The sequence below is a fragment of the Gavia stellata genome, chromosome 25 (genome assembly GCF_030936135.1).
Source record: "Gavia stellata isolate bGavSte3 chromosome 25, bGavSte3.hap2, whole genome shotgun sequence".
Classification (NCBI taxonomy): Eukaryota; Metazoa; Chordata; class Aves; order Gaviiformes; family Gaviidae; genus Gavia; species Gavia stellata.
Genome location: NC_082618.1, coordinates 12,303,740 through 12,327,217, shown reverse-complemented (window position 1 = coordinate 12,327,217; position 23,478 = coordinate 12,303,740). Strand labels below are relative to the sequence as shown.

Below are 23,478 nucleotides of genomic sequence, written 5' to 3'. Positions count from 1 at the left end.
CGATTAAAAAGCCAGGACATTCACTGCTTCTCTCTCTCCCCAGTCTCACTGTGCTTATCATTCCATCCACAATAAGCTCGAAATGGAAACAAACAAATAAAAGAATGAAACTCTTAAAGGGCCAGATTTGAAGTTCTTTAACTGGAAAAGTACAAATACAAGTTTCTTACCTATCCTTCTTCTAATAATTATTGTTCTCAAAAACATTTTGCTGTTGTTTTTGTGGTGGTGTTGGTTTTTTAAAACTCTTTCACACTACAAATATCTCCTCCCTTCTCTGTTCTGTGCCTATGGCACATGAGTAACCTTTTCTAAATAAATATAATAACCTGCTAATTATATTGTTATTCTTCCTACATCCCTCTTCCTTCTCACCCCACCTCAGCTTTCAACACAGGAAAAAACCCCACAACCATCCATCTGTACAGCAAATTACTCGGCAGCTACAGATGGCATCTTAAAATTGCCAGAGATCTGAATAACTACTGAACTTAGAACAACACCTAAAATATAAGGTTACTCTGTGATTCCTACCTCAATTATTCTAATTAAGCAAACGCTACAATGTCTATTAAATAACAAGCAATGAAAATATTGTGCAGATCATCAAGATACAAACCAATTCTAAGAATTTTAGTGCCAAAAAACCTGAGTTTGTCTAGAAATGCTTTAACTGGAACTCCCACTAGCTGCCATCATTCTCTACTTTCAACTAATCACACAAAACGCAACAGCAAGCGTCACCCTGCACCTGGGCACGACAAAGTTTTTTCTGACTACATCACTTGAGTCAAGTAGCCCACAAGCAAATCTAAGTCAAAGGCAACAGCACGCTACACATGGAATTGGCCAGAAAAGTAATTCCTAATTGCCAACTGGTAAGCAAGCAGCAGCAACAAAAACTTGTGTGTTGTGGTCATGGTGTTATGTAAGAAGTTCAATACTCAAAGCAGCTAAGGGTGGTAGGGAAATTGATCAGAAATTGTCCAAGTCTTGGGAATAACAGGCTTCTTATTCCCAACTCCAAACTAGTCACAGCGGTTTACTATAATCCATTACGCGCAAGTAAATCAAGGCCAGAAGCAACTACATCTCACCTTGCAGTTAAGACCTTTGGTAACAAGGGAATACGCCTTAGGCCTACACGTTTGTCACCGATGTCCTGCCCTGCCTTAAACCCTCGGCGATGCCTTCTTTAGAACAAAAGCAAGTTCATAAAGACTGCCAGACTGATTCCGTAAGGAGACAGAAATCCAGACGCAAACAGAGCTCTCCAGTTTCAACAGCGACCCCTCGGAAGGCGTTCATTAGAACCAAGTTTTCCGCGGGTTCTGCCGCTGCAGGCCTGCGCTTACTTCTCCGGCCCAGCAGACTGAAGTTCAACGCGAGCAGAACCCCCTCCGCAGCCCGTCCGAGCCGGGGCCGGTACTGTCACTCTAACGTGTTCGCTAACTAATAAGCTAGGAGGCTTTTGCTGCAAACAGTAACGTAACCCTGAATTACCCCGCTAACACGAGAGAAGATCTTCTACCTCCCTCCCTTCCTGCCTTGCACGGGCGGCAGGAGGAGGACTGCGGAACAATGACACAACAGCTCGGACAGCGCGTCAGGAAACGGTCGCTGTCCAGAACTTCCCTAAAAAGGAATAACCTGAGCAGCTCAAGGGGAAAAGCCCAAACGCCCACCCCCCCCGCGCAGAACCGCGCGCGCACCGGGCCGCTCTCGGCCCGAGGCCTCCCGCCCCTCGCCGCTCTACACCCAACGGCCCTCGCGGTTCCTCGGCACCCCCAGCTGCCGTGGCGGGACGGCGGCAGGACCCCGGCCCCGCTAAGCCAGGGCTGCGCGGGGAGCGCGGCCGGGCCGCGGCACGCACCGCAGCCTTACGCACCGGGGGACGGCAGCGCGGCCGGGGGGAGGGCTCCGCCTGCCCAGCGCCGGGGGCCGCACGCCGGGCGCCGGCTCCCCTCCCGCCGAGGCCGGCGGCGCGCTTCCTGGCGGGGCCCGGTCCGGCACCTGGAAAAGCAAAGAGAGGCTGACCCAGCGGCGGGCCGGCGGCTGCCCGAGGCCCGGCCCCGCCCGCGGCCACCGCTCGCTACCCGGCGGGCCGCCAGGGACGCGGCGAGGCGCACGCACCGCCCCGCGCCCCCCGCCGCCGCGGCCGGAGGCCACCCGGGAGAGCCGCGGCGGCCCCAGCGCTCACCCGCCCGCGGCCGCCCCACAGCCCCGCCGCCGCGGCCCCCGGCTGAGCTCATTTCCTCCGCGCCCCGCTGGGAACCGGCAACCCGGAAGCGCTTCCCGCCGCCGCCTGCAGCCCCCGGCGCGCCCCGCGGCACGGCCGGGACTCCATCTCCCAGCCTGCCCCGCGGCAGGCGCCGGCTGTCGCCGTGGCAGCCGCGGGGCGCGGCGGAGGGCCGGGCCGGGCCGGGCGCCGTGAGGTGGCGGGGTCCCTCGCAGGCCGCGGGTCCCGTCAGCGTCGGGCGCGGCCCCCAGAGCGCCCCGGGGCACGGCGGGAGGGTCGTGCCCGCGGCGAGGAGGGGCGCTCCGCGCCCGTCAGGTCGGCGCCGACGCTCTGCCCCGCGCCCGCCGCCGGAGATGGCGCAGGCGGCGCTGGGCGCGGCGGGCCTCCACTTCGACGAGCTGAACAAGCTGCGGGTCCTCGACCCCGCGGTGGCGCAGCAGACGGCGCAGCTCCGCGAGGAGTGCAGGGCCTTCCTGGACAGTGAGTCCTCCGCGGGCCGGGGCGAGCGGGCGGGGCCCCCGCGGCCGCCGAGCCGGGAGCCGGGAGCCGGCCCGGTGCCTGCCCGGGAGCGCCGTTTTCTGAGGGGGTGCAGCCGTGGTGGCACCGCGCCGGGGACCCCGCCGGCCTGGCTGAGCGCTCCTCGGTGGCTCGGAGAAGGGCTGGGGCTGCGGTGACGCTCGTGGGCGCTTCAGGGCTTTTCTCTTTTCTCGCCCCTTTTAAAGCCTGCCTGATAGCACGGGCCATCCTAAGGTGCGCTTGTTTGCGGTCGACTCTAAAAATACAAGCCGCACCTCAGAATTGCAGCATGTAGTAGAAGCATTAGTCTTCTTTAGGGGTGTTTTGAACGCTACTTGACAATTTTTTTTCTTTGCAGAAATAGTAGAATTTCAAAAAATAGTGGGTAGCTTAATTGAACTTGTTGATCAACTGGCAAAGGCTGCTGAAAGCGAGAAGATGAAGGTACTGTGCAGTTAATTACTGGCTTGTCAGGTACCCTGCTCTGTGCCGTGCATGAAAAAACAGAGCTCTCCCTTCCTCCTTTTACTGCATAAACCATCTTTTTCCCTCCGTCTTGTACAGGCATTTCCGTGGTAGTTAACACCCGTCTGTCCGCAGTATGAAAGCCTGGTGCTTTTTAATGGATATTAACCTCTAGAAGATTTTATAGGCGCACTTGGTGTGTCATGTTACTCCTGCATTTAACAGCCCTGCTGTTGCTGCTTATCTATGTATTTGCACGTAAATAGGACATGTATTTTTTAATCACGCCTTCTACTAGTAGAGCTTTGTCCTCAAGAGGCAGGAGAGGCTCTGGGAGGAGGAGGAGAAGGGCTTTCTGAAGACCAGATCAGTGAATAGCTCTACAACTACCTTTGAAACTTTCTTTATGTATTTCTATGCGACACCAAGTGGTGTGGGTTTTTTCCATGTTATTGTGGAAATAGAAATTAATGTTTAGCACAATTGTAGGTAATTTCTTTTTTCCTTACTTGTTCTGGGGAAAAAAATTATGACCAGAGCTTGTCTATCGGTAGGACCGGTCACCAGTGATCAGTATGTATTTCCAGAGGAGTCAGTGGCTTTTGTTCCTTGAGTCTGAAGGAAGTCCCAAATGCCTTCAACTGCCCAACCTCTGCAGGGACTGTTTGCCTGTTCCACCAACCATTCAGTATTCAGACGTCATCCTCCTTTATCGTTAGCATGGCTGAAACTCTTCAAAATCAACCCGCTAGTAGTGAAAGGGGTTAAAAAAAAATAAAAACCCCAATACAGCTACATCACTGACCATCCTGTTTTGACAGGCCATTGGTGCACGAAATTTGCTGAAGTCTATAGCAAAGCAAAGAGAAGCTCAGGAACAGCAACTTCAAGCTTTAATAGCTGAGAAAAAGATGCAGCTGGAAAGGTAAGTTTTCTTTTAAATGCTTCTGGGGCATTACTGCGGGATGTGGTTTCGTGGGTGTGGTGGTGTTGGGTTGGTGGTTGGACTTGATGATCTTGCAGGTCTTTTCCAACCTTAATGATTCTGGGATTACGTAGGCCTGAAAGTCCATCTCGCCATCCGTGCTTGGCTGCAGGATGCTGTCTAAGCTTGTTCAGACAGTCCATCTGCAGCGGAGGCGTGTCCTCCTGTAACAAGCACATGTGGAACCATGCAGAGCCATAAGACTTAAGGCTCTGTCGGCCGCTGATCAAGAAGGTTCATCTCTGGCGACTTTAAACAGAGGCGGTGTGAGGTCATGCAGCCGAGGAAATGAATAAAACTGTAACGCAGCGCCACGTGTCTGACTTGTGAAGACACTTCAGAACTGCAAAGTCTGACTCACCAGCCCCTGCTCTGCAGGTGACTTACACACGTAGCCTAACTTTCCGTCACCGCAGATCGGAGAACGTTGTACGATGTAAACCTTCTAACACAGGCTGGATGCAGCTGGTAACCATTTGTTTTTTTTCTTTCAGGTACCGAATAGAGTACGAGACTCTGTGTAAAATTGAAGCAGACCAGAACGAATTCATTGACCAATTCATTTTTCAGAAATAGAGGATTTTAAGATAAAAACAAACTTGGAAACTTGACCATTCCAGAATCTTGAGAATTTAAAAAATATGCAATTTTTCACTGTGTATGAATGAAGAGATGGTTTGTACAAATGGAAGCGTCTTTTAATTCAGCGTGAATTACACTAAAAGTGGCAATAAGGAGGGCTTTCTAACAGGTGTAAAGACTGTTCTGTCCTTTGATTTTATAAAAGTTTTGTACAGTCCTAATTCAAATTATAGTTGAATTAATACTATTGTTGCTATGTTATGTCTCTCACTTTTTGAATTGTATAGCTCTTTCAAAGAAATCAGGAAATAAATTATTGTTTTCAGACTTTCTGGATATACCAGAATTAGTTGCTTCTGTTCCGTTACTTTTGAGTTTGAGTTTACAACTCCCTGGATAGCCATAATGGTTTTCCTACATGTAGTATTTGTCATGTCTGTAAAGATAAAGCACACAAGCAGCAGTAACTCTTACCTGTATTGACCAGATAATTGTTTTTTCTGTAGAGTTAGGAGAAAAACCCCAGAAATCTATGATTAACAGAATGGATCAATTAAAGACACACAAAAAAGCAGAAAATACAGCAGAATTAAGAACTTTAAACCATGCCTGAGGTATGTCCATACAGGTAATAATACTAGAGTGGAATTCTTTCACGGTCATTATTAGTCGTAGAACTGCAAATGTTGCGACAAACCCTTCTAAACGTACGGTGACACCAGGAGTGTATATAAATTATAACTAAGCATGTGACATTTAAAAACTGAATGCCTGTGACCTAAAATCAAGCCTCGTGTTGAAGTGCAAATAGATGCATTTGATGTCTGTCTTTAGGCAGCCAAACATGGAAATGTTGGCCTTTTCAAAGCCAGTGGAAGGCCTAAATTTTATACCAGTGAAGTCCTGAAGTATATAGGCAGTGACTGAAAAGCCTTCTCTGTGACCTGTAATTTTAGACAAGTCTTCAAGTTTGATTCTTGCCAATGAGACTGAGAACTTACTTAAAAAACCCCAGAATTTCTACCAGTAGTAGGTTTTATTTACTGTAACTTCAAAGTCTAATGCATATATTTACTCTGTGAACTATCTACAATCTCGTGGTCATTTAGAGTTCCTTTTAGTCATTCCCTTAAGAACATTAAATGCAGTTTGGATGCATTTAGTTATTTATTGCCATACTAAAAGTGATTTCATGGAAGAGAAAAATTTACAAATCCTTTTTGACAATTCCTGAAGTACTTCAGAATCCTCTAGGAAGTATGCCTCATGGTCAACAAAGTTCACTTCAAGCATTCAGAAATCCAGATTTTGGCACACTTACCACTGATCAGCCATCTACAGTTAATCAAAATTGAAGCAAAGCAAAGGAATGGGTGAGGAAGTTAAGAATTATTATGATTTGAAATGCTTCAAAAGCATAGCTTTGCAAATCTGTCATCAGTTACGGATTTTGCAGCATATACTCTTGGAAGACAAATTTCTTAAGTGGTTTTGTAAGAGTCATCTTGGAAAAAGGGAACGTGAAAGAAAGGTATCAGCTGTAGTTTCCCCCCCCCATCACACAGTTATACATCAAATGGTTATTTATTTTCCTATTGCAGATGTACCGCACAAAACCGACAGTGGGAGAGGAGCGAGGTCCCTTCACCTGTGTGTGCCCAGAAACCGCACGGAACTGCTGACACAGGCGTCTGCCAAAGCTATTTCTGATTAGAGAGGCGCTGTAAACTCCACAACCAATTCAGTTTCTTCTTGCAGGAGCCAGCTGCTCTGGCAATCGCTGTTGCAGCCAACACCACGAGGCAGATGTTTGTCCCAGAGGACTACGTCAGCACAGGGTCTGAATCAAAACCAGGACGAGTGTTGTGCGTGCAGCTCTTAAAGCTGACTACCTCCTTTTCCTTTTCTCCACGTGGTTATAGTGTGGGTTGTACAGCATGGTAAAAAGAATCAGAAGTGGTATCAGCAAGTATGGCACATATATAGATAGCAGAATTAGGCGCTCACGTTGTGTCTGAGGTCCCAAATGCTCAGACTTTGAGAAATCGTGGAACAGGATATGCGCAAGGATAGCAAACAAAGTTGTAGCTACGTGGGTGGAGTAGATAATCGCAGGAGTCCTTATCCATTTGCAGCCACCTGTATAGGAGCAAAAAGGAAGCAATGTAAGTATTTTGAAAGAAGCAGAATTCAGAAGCCAGAATTCTGGCTTTTAAATTACCAGAACATTAACCACTGTATCTCCGACAGGGTAAGCCGTAACTCCTATTAAATAGGTAGTAGAAAATAACCCATAACTACTAGTAGCAACCCAGGAATATTATCTACCTTTACTGAAATTCAGAACAATGGTGCGATCGTGAAAGTTTTAAAGTAACAAAACGAGTACGCAGGCTTGACCCAAACTTTATCCACCCTGGAAGCATGCCAGCTGCCAAACATTGATGCTGGTTACAGACAAATGGCTGCAGCGGAAAAGGGCCTGTAGTCATGGGTTTGTTTCTGACAGGCCTTATTCTACGCTGCTTTCTCAGATAAAACTTGCTGTGAAAACAGCACCACGCTCCACACGCTATGTCCCTATAATGGCTTAAGGCTGATAAATAAACTTTCTCTGCTGTACCAAAAGCAAGCGTTATGCAGAAATGCTGCACGGGACATACTCTTACACTTGTTTTGTACCAACCTTTTAAGAAGGCATACGCTGCAACGGGGAAGAAAGGCATTTGTAAGAAGGCTTCACAATATATAAACGCCTTAAACCACTCTGGGGGCTGGAGCATCATGGGATCTCTGAAAGTGGCTGCATACCACTGTAACAACTCTGTCAGCTTAAGAAAAAAGAACAAAACCAGAGATTAATACACTCAGCGTCAGCCACAACAGGGCAAATATTGTGACCCTCATCTGGTGGTCAGATGAAGCCATCATTGCAGTGGGAAAATCGAGTGACCTCATCTTGGTACGCCTGGCTTCATGCTGCAATTCAGTCTTCATAGGGACTCCATTTCTGAAGTGCTTGAAGTGATGAACCCTTTCCATTAAATACACATTAAATTGCACTATAGGCAATTTTAGGATTACTACAGCAGTAAGTCCAGTTGCTTTCCAAAAACTATTTCTGAAATGTCATTTCTTACCAGAAAAAACCCAAGCGACAGAAGATCTGCACTTCGACATTAGTAGATAGTGAAGAACTTTATTTTCCTCTTCCTGACCCTCCTATTGCCAGCTGAGGTGGGCTCAGTCTTGCAGACACCTCTAGGCCCTTGCGGTGCCTCAGCAGGAGGTGTGACCCCAGCCAGACCTCACCGCGCCAAGGCGGCCGCGGCCTCGTTCAGCCGGCAGTGTGTCCTTAGAGCGCAGAGTTCCTGGCTGGCTACTGCTGCCCCAACAGCTCGCTGTAAGAATTTTGGCTTGGCGCGTTGCAATTAGTTTCCATGACAGAAATGTAAGTTCCAGCACGGCTTTAAGGTGGACTTTGAACAGAGAGATAGGCATTGAGATATACTAGTTAACTATTAATTAAAAATGGTTTCCATAATGGAGTAATTCTACAGGCAATTCTAATGGCAAAAATCAAATTCACTAATTGTAAAGCTTGGATAGGAAGTTATGGCTGGTCTCATCCTGATGACAAGAGCTGAACTGATTATCTTCTATCCAACTATCATTTTAATTGACTTTATTATCTTGATTGTCTTCTATAAGTTTATTCAAAACCCAGCAAACCGGAGATTTTTGCTAATAAATTTGGTTGCTGGTATGCCTGCTTCTGCAGTGGTAACAATTGGCTTTTAGGTTTTTGGCAGGAGTACGAGCGAAAGCCAGGGTCCCAGAGCGAGCAGGGCAGCGACAGCCGCGTCCGGGGGCACGGGGCGGTGTGCTCGGCGCTGCTGGCATCGTTGGGGCGTTAGTGCCGAACGGGACAGGGCCGCAGGTACCTTCCTCAGCAAACCGTTCTTACTGTGCCAGTTTGCTTTCCTCTACCTGCAGAATACACAACGCTCCGTGCTGGGAAGCTGTCATCCGCACCGTCAGCGTACCGGGGACCCGCGGGCTGGGGGCACTTGGGCTGGCAGGGGCGGCCCGCAGGCGTCCCAGCCACAAAGTGAAACAAAAAATCAGCCGCAGCTGCTAACGGTGCGGGGGAACAATCATTCATCGTCCTTCCCAAATGAATGACTTGACTACAAATGGAAGTCAGCGTGCGGGTAGCAAGTGTGGACTTATTTTTAAATACGATTTCATTTTAGGACGTTTACTGCCTTTTTTTGCCCCCCCCTTACGTCTCTACAGACCAGATTTTGTAATAAAACGCACAGGATCCATTAAATCAAGCGGAAGGCTCCGCACACGCCGGCTGCTCTTCAAAGCCCCGGCCCCGGCCCCGGCCCCGGCCCCGGCCCCGGCCCCTACTCACGCCCCGCGGGTGGAGGCCGGCGGGCAGCAGCGGCTGCAGGTCCATCAGCAGCGTGATGGGGACGTGCGAGAGGAAGTAGAGGGCGAAGAGCCGCTCCCGCCAGCGCGGACCCGCCGCCATCGCCGCGCCCTCCCCAGCGCCTCCGCGGCCCCGCCCCGGAGGAGGAGGAGGAGGAGGAGGAGGAGGAGGAAGGGCTGGGGCTGCGGCGCCAGGTTCCTCCCTCAATCACACCGTACTGACAAGGCCGTTCCGCGCCGCCGCAGCCCGGCCGCGCTCTACCCCGCACCCCCTTTCCGCGGTCTTTACTAACTGCTGCCGCGCCTCGGCCGAGTCCAGCGCCCGGGAAGAAAGGGGCGCCGGCCGCTGCTGACAGGGCGATCGGCTGCGAGGTGTAAGGCCACGAGAGCTGAAGACGGCTTCTCCTCCCAGTTTTGCACCTAGGATGAAGCAGGGGAAAGCCCGTCCTGGACTCGTACCGACTGCCTTCCGCGGGCGAGTCCGTCTTGCCCTACAGAGCGTCAACAGCCACCGCAGCAAGTCACGGCGTAATCAGATAATTCAGCGGGTCTGATTCCATCCTTTATTGAGCACAGAAGTTGTCCAAGGTGTACACGCAGATTATATGTCAGTTATCTGCTTGGATGCCAGTTTCCCCCGTTTCGCAATGTCACACACAGTTTTAAAGTAACCATACCTGAGCAGGATTACAGAAGTACAGTGAACAGAATTTTCTATCGAGTTATACTTGACAAAAGAATTTTAAAAAGTTAAGAACAAACAGTCCCAGGATCTCACAATACTCCATTATTAAAACAAAGGGTAAAAAAGAGGATTAGAAAAATTGCTACCCAGTAAGTACCAAACCCATCAGTTCAGTCAGGGGAGTGTTCACACGCTCCCGGCAGGTCAAACAGTGCAGTCCCAAATAGGCCACTAATAAATTGCTGGAGGAGAAAAGCACTTCGTAACTTTCATAAATTAATTGATTTGAATCAGTCAATGATATTTCACCATACATCAGGAAATGGATTTTGGCAACTTACTTTTCCAGAGCTGATCCTGTTTAGCTCCTTTGCATCACCTGCAAGAGGTACACACACAGAGATCGGGCCTTCTAACATTTGGATGTTCGACAATTTGTGAATAATTTTGAAGTTATTCTTTGCATTCACTACTTCTGTACTCTTCTCAAGGCACAATTAATAAAAGGAGATGCAGAAGCTATATTTAGAGAGCTTAAAACTTACGCTTACAATCTGTAATTCATTTGACATTGATATCAACAAAGCTCAGAACTGATTAAAATGCGACTGAAAACTGCAAGCCAGATTTGAACCTCATTGGGAAAGAAAGAAGCTCCCTTGATGACCTCGTGTTTAGGTCACTCTAAGTGTACACGCGTGCGCGTTCACTTTAGAAATGGAACTGTCTTCGTCAAAGACAGCTATTAAGAGGTCTCACTTTCATTGTAATTGATTTACAGTAAACATGTAAAATGCAGCTGAGGCTACAGAAAACATTACCATAATTGTTTTTATCTATATTTGCACACACAATTTTAGTTCTGCACAGTGCCCGGCCCACATTCGTATGAAGACACGCTGAAAGGTACACGTCCAAAAGGCATTTCATTCTTTTTATGTTTATGAACAAGCTTAACCCCTGGACCTCTAGCAATTAGCTCCAAAAGATGCTGATGCACAAAGTGGTATTTGCCAGTTGTGTCATCGTGTGCTCACAGCCTGAGAAAACTGTGAGTCAAAATGAGAAGACCCAACAAACAAACTGCCCATTTGCACCGCAGTCTTATGCTGACGGAGAATCTAATGAGCAGATCACGTAAAAATGGCAGTGAATTCATGGCAACGACTTCAGCAACAACCATGAAGCAATAGTGACGTGCCCATCACCAGTTCCAAAACACGTTAAAACTTAGCTCCTAACAGTACGGAGACTTTCAAGACGAGGTTTGAAGAGGAGGCATATACATGAGGCACAAACAGTATCTGTGCCAGCCCTGGGAAGAGAGCACATGCTAAGAAGGCTTATCAATTTATTTCTGTGAGGTCCGGAGGCTTGAACTACAGAGTTCAATTGGTTTGATCTTTAAAAAAGGTCATCCTCGTAAACCATGAACGATTTCAGCCATATTCTGCAACACCACTGCACGTGGGATTCTTTGCGGTAGGACTATAGAAAACAATGACAGCGTCTGTGCTGAAAAAAATGACATGAACTTTGCACGTTAAGTAAAATCCATCCTTGACTGGATGTCTTTCAACCTCCCAATAAAGTGCAAGTCAATTGCTCGTTTTGATTTAATCAGCAAGTTTTGCCTTTATCCAGGATCAAACTTAAAGAGTAAATGATATTTTGTTTAAGAATTCATATATATGTACACATATATGTATATATGTACATATATATGTATATATATGTGTGTGTGTGTATGCAGGTGAGTGTAAAAATCAAAACCATGCCCAAAACAAGATGTTATAAGCTCTTTTTCCTTGTATTTTTCTAGAGAGAATTTAAGCAAGATTGTAACAACTTGTTCTTAAATAAAGGTGGGAGATCAGACAGGAAATAAAGATAACACCACTTCTTTTTCAAATGTCACATTTAATGTTTTCACCACCGTACTTCAAATCTACATTTTACAAAGTGACCAGCAAGTGTGCCACATTAACTGACCAACCTCTGAGATTTTACCTTTCATACCAGTGTCTTCTTGGGCTCTTTTAATTAAACACGTTTCTCATTCAAGTGAATTGAAATGCTTCAGCTGGTTTTATTCTCAGGAGCCTCATAAAAAACAAAGATATTGCACCATCTTTGTTCAGTTATTCAATGTTTGTCTCTTTCACAGCAAATAATTACTTCATTGAAGTTAAAACTTCCAAACATAACTTACTAATAGTCTCCAATTTCAGCTCAGATCACTCTTGTTGAAAATACTCTGCTAAATACAGATAACTTACAATAACTTTAACAGTTAATTGTCCATAACAAACACCACGGTTTTTCTCCAGACCAATGCTCAAATTTTAAGACCACCCTTTAGTATTTCTTTGTACAGGTGAAAAACAGTCTTCAATTTTCTAGTCTTGTTTTAAATATAAAAGTTGGAAGGGACATTCAAGTTTCAAGTCTCCACACTGAACTTAAAAAAAAAAAAAAAATCATGTGGAGGTAAACAAACCAAGTTGTATACTCCAGGAGGTAGAGGCCTTCAATTTGTGTTCATATATACATATGCACAGAATTCAGTGTTCCAACAGAAAAAGAATTAGCCAAAAAGTAATAAAAGTTATTTACTACTGTGACATTTCAAGACTTCCACAGCTTCGCCTAAAGACACAAACACAATTAACGTAATTCCCTATGTGCTTTTTTTTTTCCTTTTCTTTTTTTTTCTCTCAACTGTCCAGTGCAGGAAAAAGTTCTCACAAAATTTCACAGACCTAAAATGTGCAAGCTAGTTTCTCTCTATACAGCAATGATGTCAGGGATCTCTGAAATTAGCCCATAAATGGAATTATTTACACACATAGAAGATGCATGCTGGGGGGTTTTATGTAAGAAAGAGCAGAAAAACTTCTAATAAAAATAGATTAAATATATATATATATTTATACTGGGTAAGGAAACAGAAGTTTAGTCTCTCCTAGTCACAAACTCATTCTCTCTACTCACAACATTTGATTTTAGAACAGCACACATCACCATCACAGCTCTAGTGAGAAGCTATTTATAGGATTTGATCATCAGGTGACGTGCCCACTCACTGTGGTCACTGTCATCTGACGTGACTTCATGATTGGTCGCAGTCAAGTTTTCTGTATTCCTTAGTTTTAGAAAACCCAAAATCTTCAGGAATGGCTCAATATCAAAATGTATGTCTATCTTTTTGTACAATCTCACTTCAATAAAAAAAAAAGAAAATAAAGAAAAAAGAAAAAACCTCCCCAAATTTGGTTCAATTCTGTTTGTTCTGAGCTGAGCCATCACAGCTGCACTAGAATTCATAAAACACGTGCAACTCTGGGTAAAATATTTTCTTCTAAAAGCACAACCACTTTACAAGATTAAAAGTCTAGTACATTTCTAAATATTATTCATATTGTACAAGTAGTGGTTGTTAATTTAAAACTTCATTAGTAAAATTACAGTACAAGCATGATTAACCTCCAGAATTGCAAATCCCAGACTCCAGTGGAAAGCTACATTACATCTTCAGTAGTATATTATCTTCCACTTTATTCCCAAACCAGTGGAGATGGCGGCATCTCAGACGGTTGAGCTACCGTGGAACTAGAATGCAGGTGATAGAGAAAATCAGTGTTCATTTGCAATAGCTAATAGACAAGAAAGCTAATGCTCAAGCAGCAAGCAAACGTTTCAAGGAAAACAAAAAAACCCCACCAAACCCAAACCAAAACCACCCAAACCACCCCAGGACCAACAGCTAACACCACTGCCAACAAATATGTCGCTATACTTTATCTACTTATTTTCTTAACAATTCTTCATCTACCAGTCATTAATTTTAACTTTTTTACAGTGCAACTCTACAATCAGAAGTCAACTTGTCAATCTTTCAATTCTAATGTTTAGTCTGACTTCTGCACTTTTATGCAAAAATATTACTTGAAACCTTTGCACATTTTACTTAAATTCCAGAAGAATTCATCAAAGTATTTTTAAAATGTAACCATACATGTATGTCCTTAAGGTATTTTTTTGCAGAAGTTATCTATGGGCCTTTCCTACTCTCAGAAACTTAAAACATAAAAACATTTTAGATGTGTGAATTCTGAACTACTAATAAATGCGAATTAATATCAGATGTGATTACATACAGTTACCTAATAAAGCTCTTAAAAGCAGCAGACTGAGGGTTGATGCAGAGAGGCACTCTGTTTCCTTTCTGCTGTTCCAAAATGAACTGATGAATTATTTCTGTACGTAGGAGAAAAATAAAAAACATCATACCTTTAACACTTTTTGCTTCAGTAAAATGGAATGCAGACTGGAGGAAAGTACATGTTAGTAAGAAGGAAAGAACTCCAGCTTCCTTAAATCTAACCTGATGCCATATCTCGTAGCATAAATTCACACAGAACTCTTATATGCACACTGAAATAAATGTACACAAAATAAAACCCTAAGCACCACTATAATACTGAACTGATGATAGCCAGTTACAGATTTTAGGGTGTAACTTTTTTGAACAACACAGAATTCCCCACTTGGACTTGATTTGCAAATACCAAGAACACAGCAACAGAGGCAACGTGCTGGAATCTGCATTGCTGTCAGCAAAACTTTACAGGCAGCGTTCAGAACAAGAGATCTCAGAGAAGACAGCAGATCTATGTACAGCTCTGAAAAGTGATGGCCAAAGAGTGGAGGGGAATGGAAAGAATAACAGGATGAAAAGAAAACAACGTTACGTGAACATGTAGGAACTATAAATGTGAATTTCAGAATTACAAGTTTAGGATAGATCCGAAATAAGTCACGTTATCATGGCAACGTCATGGAGCTTTTCTGTCGCAAACGACTGAGTTGTTTGTTAGAAACTGCTGAGGTGACACATTTCTTCTCCCTCTCTTCCTCTTGAGTTATTCGAGCTGCCACCAAACAGAACCGAAATCCCTACTGCTATTTCTCAGATTGTATTGCTCTCATAAAAGGACTGCTTTCCTGATTGGATCCGATTTCACAAGAAACAGAAGTCTATTTTATAGCTTGTTTGCTATGATGGAATCAGACTTCAAATCTCTAGTGCCACAAAGCAACTGCCGGCATTTAGTAACCATCTGCAGCGGTAGTTTCCTCTCCCAGGCATCAGGATTGATTTTCCTCACGACAGCATGTCACGACCCAGAGCGCATCCTCTGCGCTGCTGCCAGAACCACCGCGTGGCACCAGCGACAGAGCTTATGGCCGCAGCTGCTGCACAGGCACCTGACGTGGACATTTCGGCGTGAGCAGACTGTGATAGATCAGAGGAAATGAAGCAGGAGAACTATGAGACTACTCAGCTTCAGTCACTCGATGACGCCGCCCCTTTCTGCAGGACAGCTATCAAGATAACATGTCACACCCCAAGAAGGCAACAACAGTGACTTCCCTTTCCCCCGGTGCAATCCTTCAACAGAAGAGCGGCGTGGGGAGCACTGACATCAGAGGAGAACGCTACTGAGGTTTGAGACCAACAGACTTACGTGTGTCAACTAACACCTGAGATACTCTATTATGTCAGAACATTTACAAGCAATTCTGTTCTTTTAGTGAAAAGAAATTATTTCCACTACCTACTATGGAAAAATACCTAACAGCAAAAACCACCCAGATTGCACATCCTAACTACATACTGCTGAAGGACGGAGCAGGAAGATGAACGCAAATGCAAAGGTTAACTACTACTCACCTTTAACCTGCCGAACAGAACTGAGGTTCTTTTCAAAAGTGTCATCAAATTTGGGATTAGTGATGGGTTCAAAATCACTCGTATAAACTCTTCCAGTGGATGTGGAAAAACAACATTTACACATACAAGTGTGGTATCGCAACCGCCCTTCATCAAGATACGGGTGAGCTAAGGCATCCTTAGCAGATATTCTTTTGGACTGAAATATCGCATTTAAAGGAAATAAGAAAAAAAAAAAGAGAGTTAGGATATTTTCAGAGGTACAGAAACAGTCTAAAGAATACTTACTCGTGAATTAATTCCAAATTGTTCTATAAAGGCCTAATGACGTTAAAGGACCAGTTCAGCTCAGATGTCCCAGATCTGCAAGCGCTGCCGCTAGGGGGAAGGTTTTACCCAGAAACCCGCAGCATCGCTAAGATGCCCTTGACCTTCCTGTACTACACTAATGATACGAAACGCTGCTAATATGATTTTTAGAAACATATTTTTCAATAATTACTTTCTCCAGATAACCTTAAAACTATGACTCCTACAATAAATCAGAATAGACCCGAAGAATTTAATGTTACCAAATACATCATTTTGTAGGTCCATACTCTGCAAAACATTTTAATGTGTCCTTAAGTACACATTTAAAGCAAAACGCAGATTTAAGTATCACTGATAACAGAATAATTCAGCATACGGCATCTGGAGTTCTGAGAAATACTTTACACATCAAGTTTCAGAGAACAAGTGGTGAAGGAAGGGCAGGGAAGAAGGTGGTCAGAGCAGTGGTTTACATTATAAAGTCTACTTCCACATTACTAAGACTTTTTTGGGGCATAACTCAAGTAAAGTACTCAGTCTCTAGGCGTCCAGCTCCATCCCATCAAAAAAGGAGAATACTATCTGTTTCTAAAGAATTGCAGACAGAAGCGCTACGGCAAATTCAAGGTGTAATGAAATTCGTTGTTACAGGTGAATTAGAAAAACCAAACCAAACCGACAGAAGAAAAGTTACTTGCTCAAAGTTACAGAGCAAAAGCAGTGGCAAAGGTTGAAGTACAACCCAACTGTCCCAATTCCCAGGATATTTTTTAGATTAAATTAAAAACACCTGATCGAAAGGATTGTCCTGATTCTTTAAAAAAAAGAAACCCACATTTATTTAAATGTGATTTGGGCATAATAGTATTCTGAGTGTTGAGGGAGTTAGAAAGGAAAAAAATTAAGTTTGTTTACGTGGCAGTTACGATTTAACACTTTATCTTTTTGTTTAGTAAAGTGATCTTAAGGTTTAAAAAAATAAAATCAAAAGGTACTGCCTTCTGAATACTTTATCAATTACAAGCCTGCTCCTTTGCAGTTCAGTCAATTTGTCTGTTTTTCATTTGAAATGTCAGTTATTTCATCTTTACAGGAAAATCCCTAAGATCATCGATTCAGGTATCAGATTTTCTAGTGACAATTTTGTATAGTAAGCCCAAGAGAAGAAATCCAAAATCCACAGCAGCAAATTTTTATTAGAAAAACAGATGCTCAGTGGAAAAAAGATCCTGTTATGTGACTGCGTGGATGTAGATGGAATTTTTTGTGTGTTGCAAGACCATGAACACCCACGCGTCTCTAATTAGAACTGCATCAAAGTATCTGATGTTCTGCTACCTACACCTAGCTAGGAAAAGATAGCATGATTCATGAACACCCTCATCTTTCTCACTCTCCCGTAGCTTTCTTCAAAAGACCACTAGATTTTAAATGCAAAAACCCCATTCCAGGGGGAAATTAATTGACCAATTATAAGATGATACTTTTATGTCTTTTACAGACCGAAAAATACTGAAATGCAGTGTAGAAGAAAATCAGTTAAAGCAGTCCTTTACTTAAAATATTCATTTAAGTAGCAGACAACAAAAACTGTTCAAACAAAAAGTATTAGAAATAATTTGAAATCATACTTACTGGATCAAAGACCAACATTCTGCAAAGGAGATGAACTGCTTCATGTGTAGCTTGACTGGAAAGTGTATATAGGACAGGAAGGGATGGCTGGAGGGGAAACAGGAGAAAGAAGAGTACAGATAGTTGTCCTGTCAGATCCATCAGCAAGAAAATAGTTACAACACGCGTTATTTTACAGTTACCAAGGACAAACTTCTTGTTAAAAAGGACATGCACTACCTAATGCTTTCCAGCAAGACAATAATCACTATTCCAAAACTCAGCAATTGTAATAGAGATCTAATTGATTTTTTTTCCCCTTAGTTCAGGTGTAATCCCTGGACAAACCTATATTTTATTTATTTATTTTTCTATATAGACACCACCTTAAGATGTAGCTGCTCAGGGGTTTGATTAACCACATCATTTCCAGTATTTCATTTTTCTGATCTCAATCACTGCCAGATTATGGATTATTTTGCTTTTCCTTACCCAGGCGACCCATCTCTAACTGACAGTGACATCTAGTACAATTAAAATGACCTTCAGGCATACGGCATTTTACATAAAGAGGCCAACTACCAAGGCTTGAAGCTCCGGGGAGGGGGAAGGGGGGCTCCGTGAGCTCCCCCCTTCTTTTACAGTGCATGAACCACATGGTTAAAAAAAGCTGGAACAACCCAGAAGCTGGCGGCAGCAGTGCGATTCTTGCTCTGGTTAGCCCCACAAAAACCAGCTCTGCAGATCATTTTCCTCCCGTGTTTCCTCATTTTGCTCACACTCACAAGCACGACAGCCCGCCCAGTCTGAACGTTTCCAGTTTTAGCTAAGAGTGAAAAAGCCTTGTGGTACAAACACCCTAGTAAAGACAGATTTCAAAGACTGGGGACATCCAGCCCGTTCTGAGCATACACGCACTTAACCTTCCTTACAGTTGCGGACCTGGAGGCAAGCGCACCCCCCCAGCAACACGTGCTGCAGCGTACAGGGATTATACAGCTGCGGGTGTAAAGACAACTGCTCCTCCAGTCTCAGCAGCGCCGTCGGGCCCTGCCAGCTCAACAAGCAGGCAGTATTTTAACAAGATTTTACTCAACATATCAAGTTGCCATTTGACAACTTTTAACCGCACGTACTCTCTAGCCTGAAAGTCTCCCGTGACGCTGGAATGAAACGTTAACACTAAGGTAGCAAAATGCAAAGACAACCCCTGTCCCCACATTCCTGACAGGTGGGAAGAAGTCCTGCCTGAAGTTGCCCAAAATGAAAAAAATTGATGAACAATCATGTTAATGTTATATGCCATTCATTTTAAAGCATTAGCTATAGCCTAGACCCTCCAGAATGAGCTTCAAAGATTTTTTTTTTAAAGCCACAACAATATCAGTTTCCAACATTAAGTAAACTATTTTCCTGCTTAACTGACATTATTCCTGTTGCTAGTTAGCTGAAAGAATGGCAGTAGAGTGCACTACAGTTAGTCTTCAAAGTAAATAAAGTGTGGCAAAACAAGCGAACAGTTACTCCTCTGAAGTGAGGGAGGAAAAAAAAAAGAAAAGAAAAAGAGTAAGATGGGGGAAAGGAAGTCTCAATTCTCACACTTAGAAGAAAGCAAAACCACAAGCCTAATGCAAAAAGAAACTAAAAGCCCCAAGCAAAGCAAAAAAGAACCCCGTAGATACTAGGCCAGGCACCGCTGCAAAGAAAATTCCTACTAGGGAGCGTGTTACTTCCAAGTCCAATACTCCTAAAAACTATTACTTTTTTTTAAAGGAAATAAACCCTCACATACACGCGCAGCCACACACACCCCCCTTTGTATTCTTCCCATGAAAATTCAAATAACATTCATGTTAGCTAGTGAATGCAGGTGTTGGGAAGAGCCATTAGGGCAGGAAGAATTAGGCAGAGTGCTTCACTAGTGCGTGTGATTAATTACTACTGAGATGTGGGAAGAATATACTCGCTGGCTGACAGAAATGACTGAAACAGTATGCTTAAATTATAACAAATCAATTGAGAGCTAGCTAGCATATTTATGGACAATATTCACTGTCAAACTTTGCATGGATCCACAGGGTTTCCAGAGCTGCATTAACTCTACACAGACTTTTAACTGGTACGCAGTGCTAGTATTTGCAGGCATCTGTTGCTTCTACCTGTTCAGCAAAGCAAATGCATATAAGTTATTCAGTTGCTGTAATTTGTCAGTATATGTAAAAATTACACCTCCACAGTGACATCATTCTAAGCTAACCCTGAACTACCAAATACAGCACCAAGCACTTCTCAGCCTTAGTTTCTAAGTGCAGTCTATAGATTATAAAGCTGTAATATCTGGTAACTTCATATGATTTTTCTAATTATCACGTACCATCTACACAAAAAAGCACTGGCATCCAAGCACTGTGATTAAGTAGGTTTCATCCATATACTGGGGCAGAAAAACAGAATTACATTCCTCACTTATGGAAGCTGTTGCATCCAACACAAATGAAGGAGGCACTCTTTTTTGCTACACTTACACCCTTCGTCTGCAGCTTGTCTGCCATTCCAAGAGCATCTGGTTATGTACAGCTTTTGGCGACAGCATTTTCTCAGCAAACTACAATCAAGTCCACAGCTAGAGATCAGAAACAGTTCTGACAAGAGTACTAGCAAGGGCGGAAGAAATGGTAAAAACTAAACTGCTGTAAGATTTGGTTATCATGGAATCAACGGTCAGGTCTTTTAGCAAGTAAGGTGCATCGTACTGGGTCTCTCTCTTCTGTAAAAGAGAATGCAGGGACCACGACAGGCAGGGAATGAACTCCAACACACGTTACTTTTAGAAGCGGGTCAGCACATGACTGCCAGTGAAGTCCAAGCCACTCCTTACGGTACACTGTGAACATGGGAGGAGACGCTCTTCCTAGGGCTGCCAGTTAAGCAACTTTATCAATTCACTTAAATTTAGTTTGAAGTAAAATTTTTAAATACAAAACTGACAAAGACGACTACATACTACGTAAATTTTCATTATGCCAACACACAGTGAGGTGGTTTTTTTTTTTCAATCAGAAACTTCATGCACTAATCTATTTTCACATAAAGCAGCAAAATGCTTTACCCCGTAACTCCTACTATGCTCACCTACATCGATTAAAAATAGTTTGTGCAACAAAGTAATCACCAGTTTCTAACTTGGTTTTCTCTCCCTATTAATCTAAATAAGAAACTGGTAACATGTAGCTATTTATAACAAGCAAAATCTCCATTTTAAAAGATGAAAAGCCATGAATTTGCATTCAAACATGAAGCGTGCTTTAAGTTGAAAACAGAGAAATATCATTAACGAAACCAACCAGATGCACTGTAACCCCCTACTTCCAAGTTGCAAATGAGCACGCCAACTCCAGAGACTGTTCAACTTCTGTAGCACTCCATGAAAAATGAATGTTGTTTTCCTCAACAGACAAAGAACTGCTTATAGTTTATTTCCTATGACTTAGTGGCTATAGGACACTAAATCTGTATTGAAAACATTTTATACCATTTCACCTCACTTGCTTTTTAGTATTCCTATCATTCAATGGGTCAAGAGACACACAGTTTCAGAGGCCCGTACAAGAATAGCCTTAGTGCTGGGATTAGAGGATCAGAAGACATTCTTGTACCCATTTCAATTCTTGATAAAACATCCTGGTTTAACAAACCGAACAAGGCTAACAAATAAATTCCAGAGTTCTTGCTCACTGCTAGCAAGAGCACAACTACTGCACTTTGGAAATGTCAAGCGATTATCAAATTATCAGGATTTAAAACCAATGTATTCTATGAAGTACCTGGATGTATTTGTATACTGCTACATATTTTTATATATAAAGTATAGTGGAAGTATTTCTCCCAGCTTCAATCATGATAAAACTTTTTTTTTTTTTTTTAACATCTCAAACCTTGAAAGTGCAGGACTACACGCTTAGAAGTTACAACTCTTCTAGCACGTGACAGCAAAAAAAATAGACTTGATTTAAAACTGGTAGAGAAAGTCTTAAGGAAATCCTCCTATTATTAATGGTAAAAGAAAAAAAAGGTGTCATAAAATGGAAGAGAGACAACTTGATGTAGTGAATCAAAAGTGCCACGGAGGCAGAACTCCCCCACATGTTAATAATATAGCAGAATATATATTCAATGCTCATTTCTATGGTAACTACTATTGTCGTGAGTAGACGTTTGAGAAATTACTTCAACATGTGGAAAATAAAGATGCAAACTTAACTACTGGAAAGATCTGATGTATTAACATGTACAGGTTATTAATTTTGTTAACTTTTTACTATATAACAATCATAAAAATGACCGTATTGGATGGACATACTGCTTTATTACTGCTCTATGGATTCCTGCATAAGCATTTCTTTGTATCTATTAACAGTACATTTCACTTGCCCTTTTTATTGTCCAGTCAGCATAATGACATCATCTTGCCTTTTTTCTCTGTTTTGTTGGGGTTTTTTAAATTAACTTTTACTTCGGTTACATTGCATGTTGCATCTCAGTTTTCAGTATCTTGTTAAGCCTTTCACAAACAGCTCAGGTCACTGCACAGATGTGTGAGGGGACCCTTTGGTGATGAGTTGCTGGACTATTCTGTTTACAGGTCTGGATAATGGGTGACTTCCACTTCTAACACTCTTGATCCTGTCAGTACAGGAGTCCCTCCAGGGCTTTCTGAACTATACTGTCAATTTTAATTTATGTCTCTTGCCAATATTATCACTTAAATTCAACATCTTCATTCAAAATAGCTATCAAAACACTGTCGCTTCAAAAAAAGGAGAGACTTTCACCTGTATCGTCAAGTCAAACAATACACACAAGACAGAAGCCAGAAATGCATTTTACTAGTGAAAAACCACCTTGTCTCAATAGTAGTTTGAATGACTGTACCATTAATCCACGCCACTGCAACACCACGACCGGCTTTGGTAAACTTACCCCAGTTTACAGGCAGAGACAACTGAGATTACATATCCAAAGGATTTATGAATGTAAATGCCATGAGAATTTAAGCAAGATGTGAAACACTGTGATGATGCAGCAGCAGTATCCTGCATAGAGGAAATCCTAACTTATGGGGGCTGATTGAAGGATTGTCTTGACCAAGTGTAAAAAAAGGCCAGCAATCTCCAGCTATACCTGTTTATGAGGACCCCTGAGTATATGTGCCTTGGCGCCTTCACAAGCCGTCCTCATTGCTTCCAGCGATGGTGTTCCCAACAGGTCTGTGATCAAATCCAACTGTAGGTATAGAACATATAAATTTGAGACCTTAGACACATATTAATGTATTTCACTATGGTAGCAGGTTCTTAAGCTAACGGAAATTACATCTAAGGTATGAATCAGTTCAAACCCACTATTTTACAGATAGTAAATTACAAATATTAACCTACATATTTAGTAGATAGCAAATACAAACATTTGTCATTTCACTCACATTCACAAAATGCCTTAACAGAAGCTGATTTTCAAGTCTGGGAGCTTTTTTTGATTTCAGGTTTAGTAAAATATTTTATTGCAATTTAAAAGTCAATTTTACATCATTAAGAAAATTGTTAAGTACTGTTAATCGTGTGCTACTCATTCTAAAACCCAAATACTCTCAATCGAATGTCAGTATTGCATACCAATATACCACACAAAATTACCCCCAAAAAAACAGGTCAACTACTACTTTACACAAAATACTTTGCCATCAACAGGAATAAAACTATAGCAAGTGGGAAAAAAAAATGCTCAGAACTACGGTACAAACATACTACATAAAAAATTCCAATGTATGAGAAAAGTTAAAAAAATCTGTCCAGCACCAGAGGAAGGAAAAGGAGTAGTGCTGGTTATAAGGAAAACAAAAGCTA

At 42.9% G+C, this 23,478-nt stretch overlaps 3 protein-coding genes across 5 annotated transcripts in view; 1 reads left to right on the top strand and 2 right to left on the bottom strand.

Moving 5' to 3' along the window:
- The first annotated feature begins 2,592 nt into the window (after positions 1-2,592).
- On the top strand, positions 2,593-5,339 carry IFT20 (intraflagellar transport 20). Of its 2 annotated transcripts, XR_009484465.1 has the most exons (5): positions 2,593-2,719; positions 3,114-3,199; positions 4,042-4,145; positions 4,700-4,956; positions 5,294-5,339. XR_009484465.1 is itself a non-coding variant. In XM_059829300.1 (4 exons), exons 1-4 carry the CDS (start codon positions 2,593-2,595, stop codon positions 4,779-4,781), a joined length of 399 nt encoding a protein of 132 aa, XP_059685283.1. In that variant the 3' UTR covers positions 4,782-5,133. The 2 variants fall into 2 exon arrangements, 1 of the variants encoding a protein (XP_059685283.1); XM_059829300.1 differs by lacking the exon at positions 5,294-5,339 and having other exon boundaries at positions 4,700-5,133.
- Positions 5,340-5,880: 541 nt separating this feature from the next.
- Positions 5,881-9,330, bottom strand: TMEM97 (transmembrane protein 97). The gene is made up of 3 exons (XM_059829299.1): positions 9,211-9,330; positions 7,474-7,618; positions 5,881-6,926 (listed from the first exon to the last, which is right to left on the bottom strand). The coding sequence occupies exons 1-3, from the start codon at positions 9,328-9,330 to the stop codon at positions 6,676-6,678; spliced, it is 516 nt and encodes a 171-aa protein (XP_059685282.1). The 3' UTR covers positions 5,881-6,675.
- A 2,503-nt stretch (positions 9,331-11,833) lies between these two features.
- The window catches only part of NLK (nemo like kinase), a 64,954-nt gene continuing 53,309 nt past the window's right edge, over positions 11,834-23,478 (bottom strand). For both annotated transcript variants that reach the window (XM_059829168.1, XM_009812376.2), the window contains 5 exons: positions 22,757-22,858; positions 17,597-17,683; positions 15,650-15,848; positions 14,079-14,172; positions 11,834-13,524 (listed from right to left, as the gene is read on the bottom strand). In XM_059829168.1, coding sequence (XP_059685151.1) covers positions 13,470-13,524; positions 14,079-14,172; positions 15,650-15,848; positions 17,597-17,683; positions 22,757-22,858 — 537 coding nt within the window. In that variant the 3' untranslated portion in view covers positions 11,834-13,469. The remainder of the gene's footprint in view (positions 13,525-14,078; positions 14,173-15,649; positions 15,849-17,596; positions 17,684-22,756; positions 22,859-23,478) is intronic.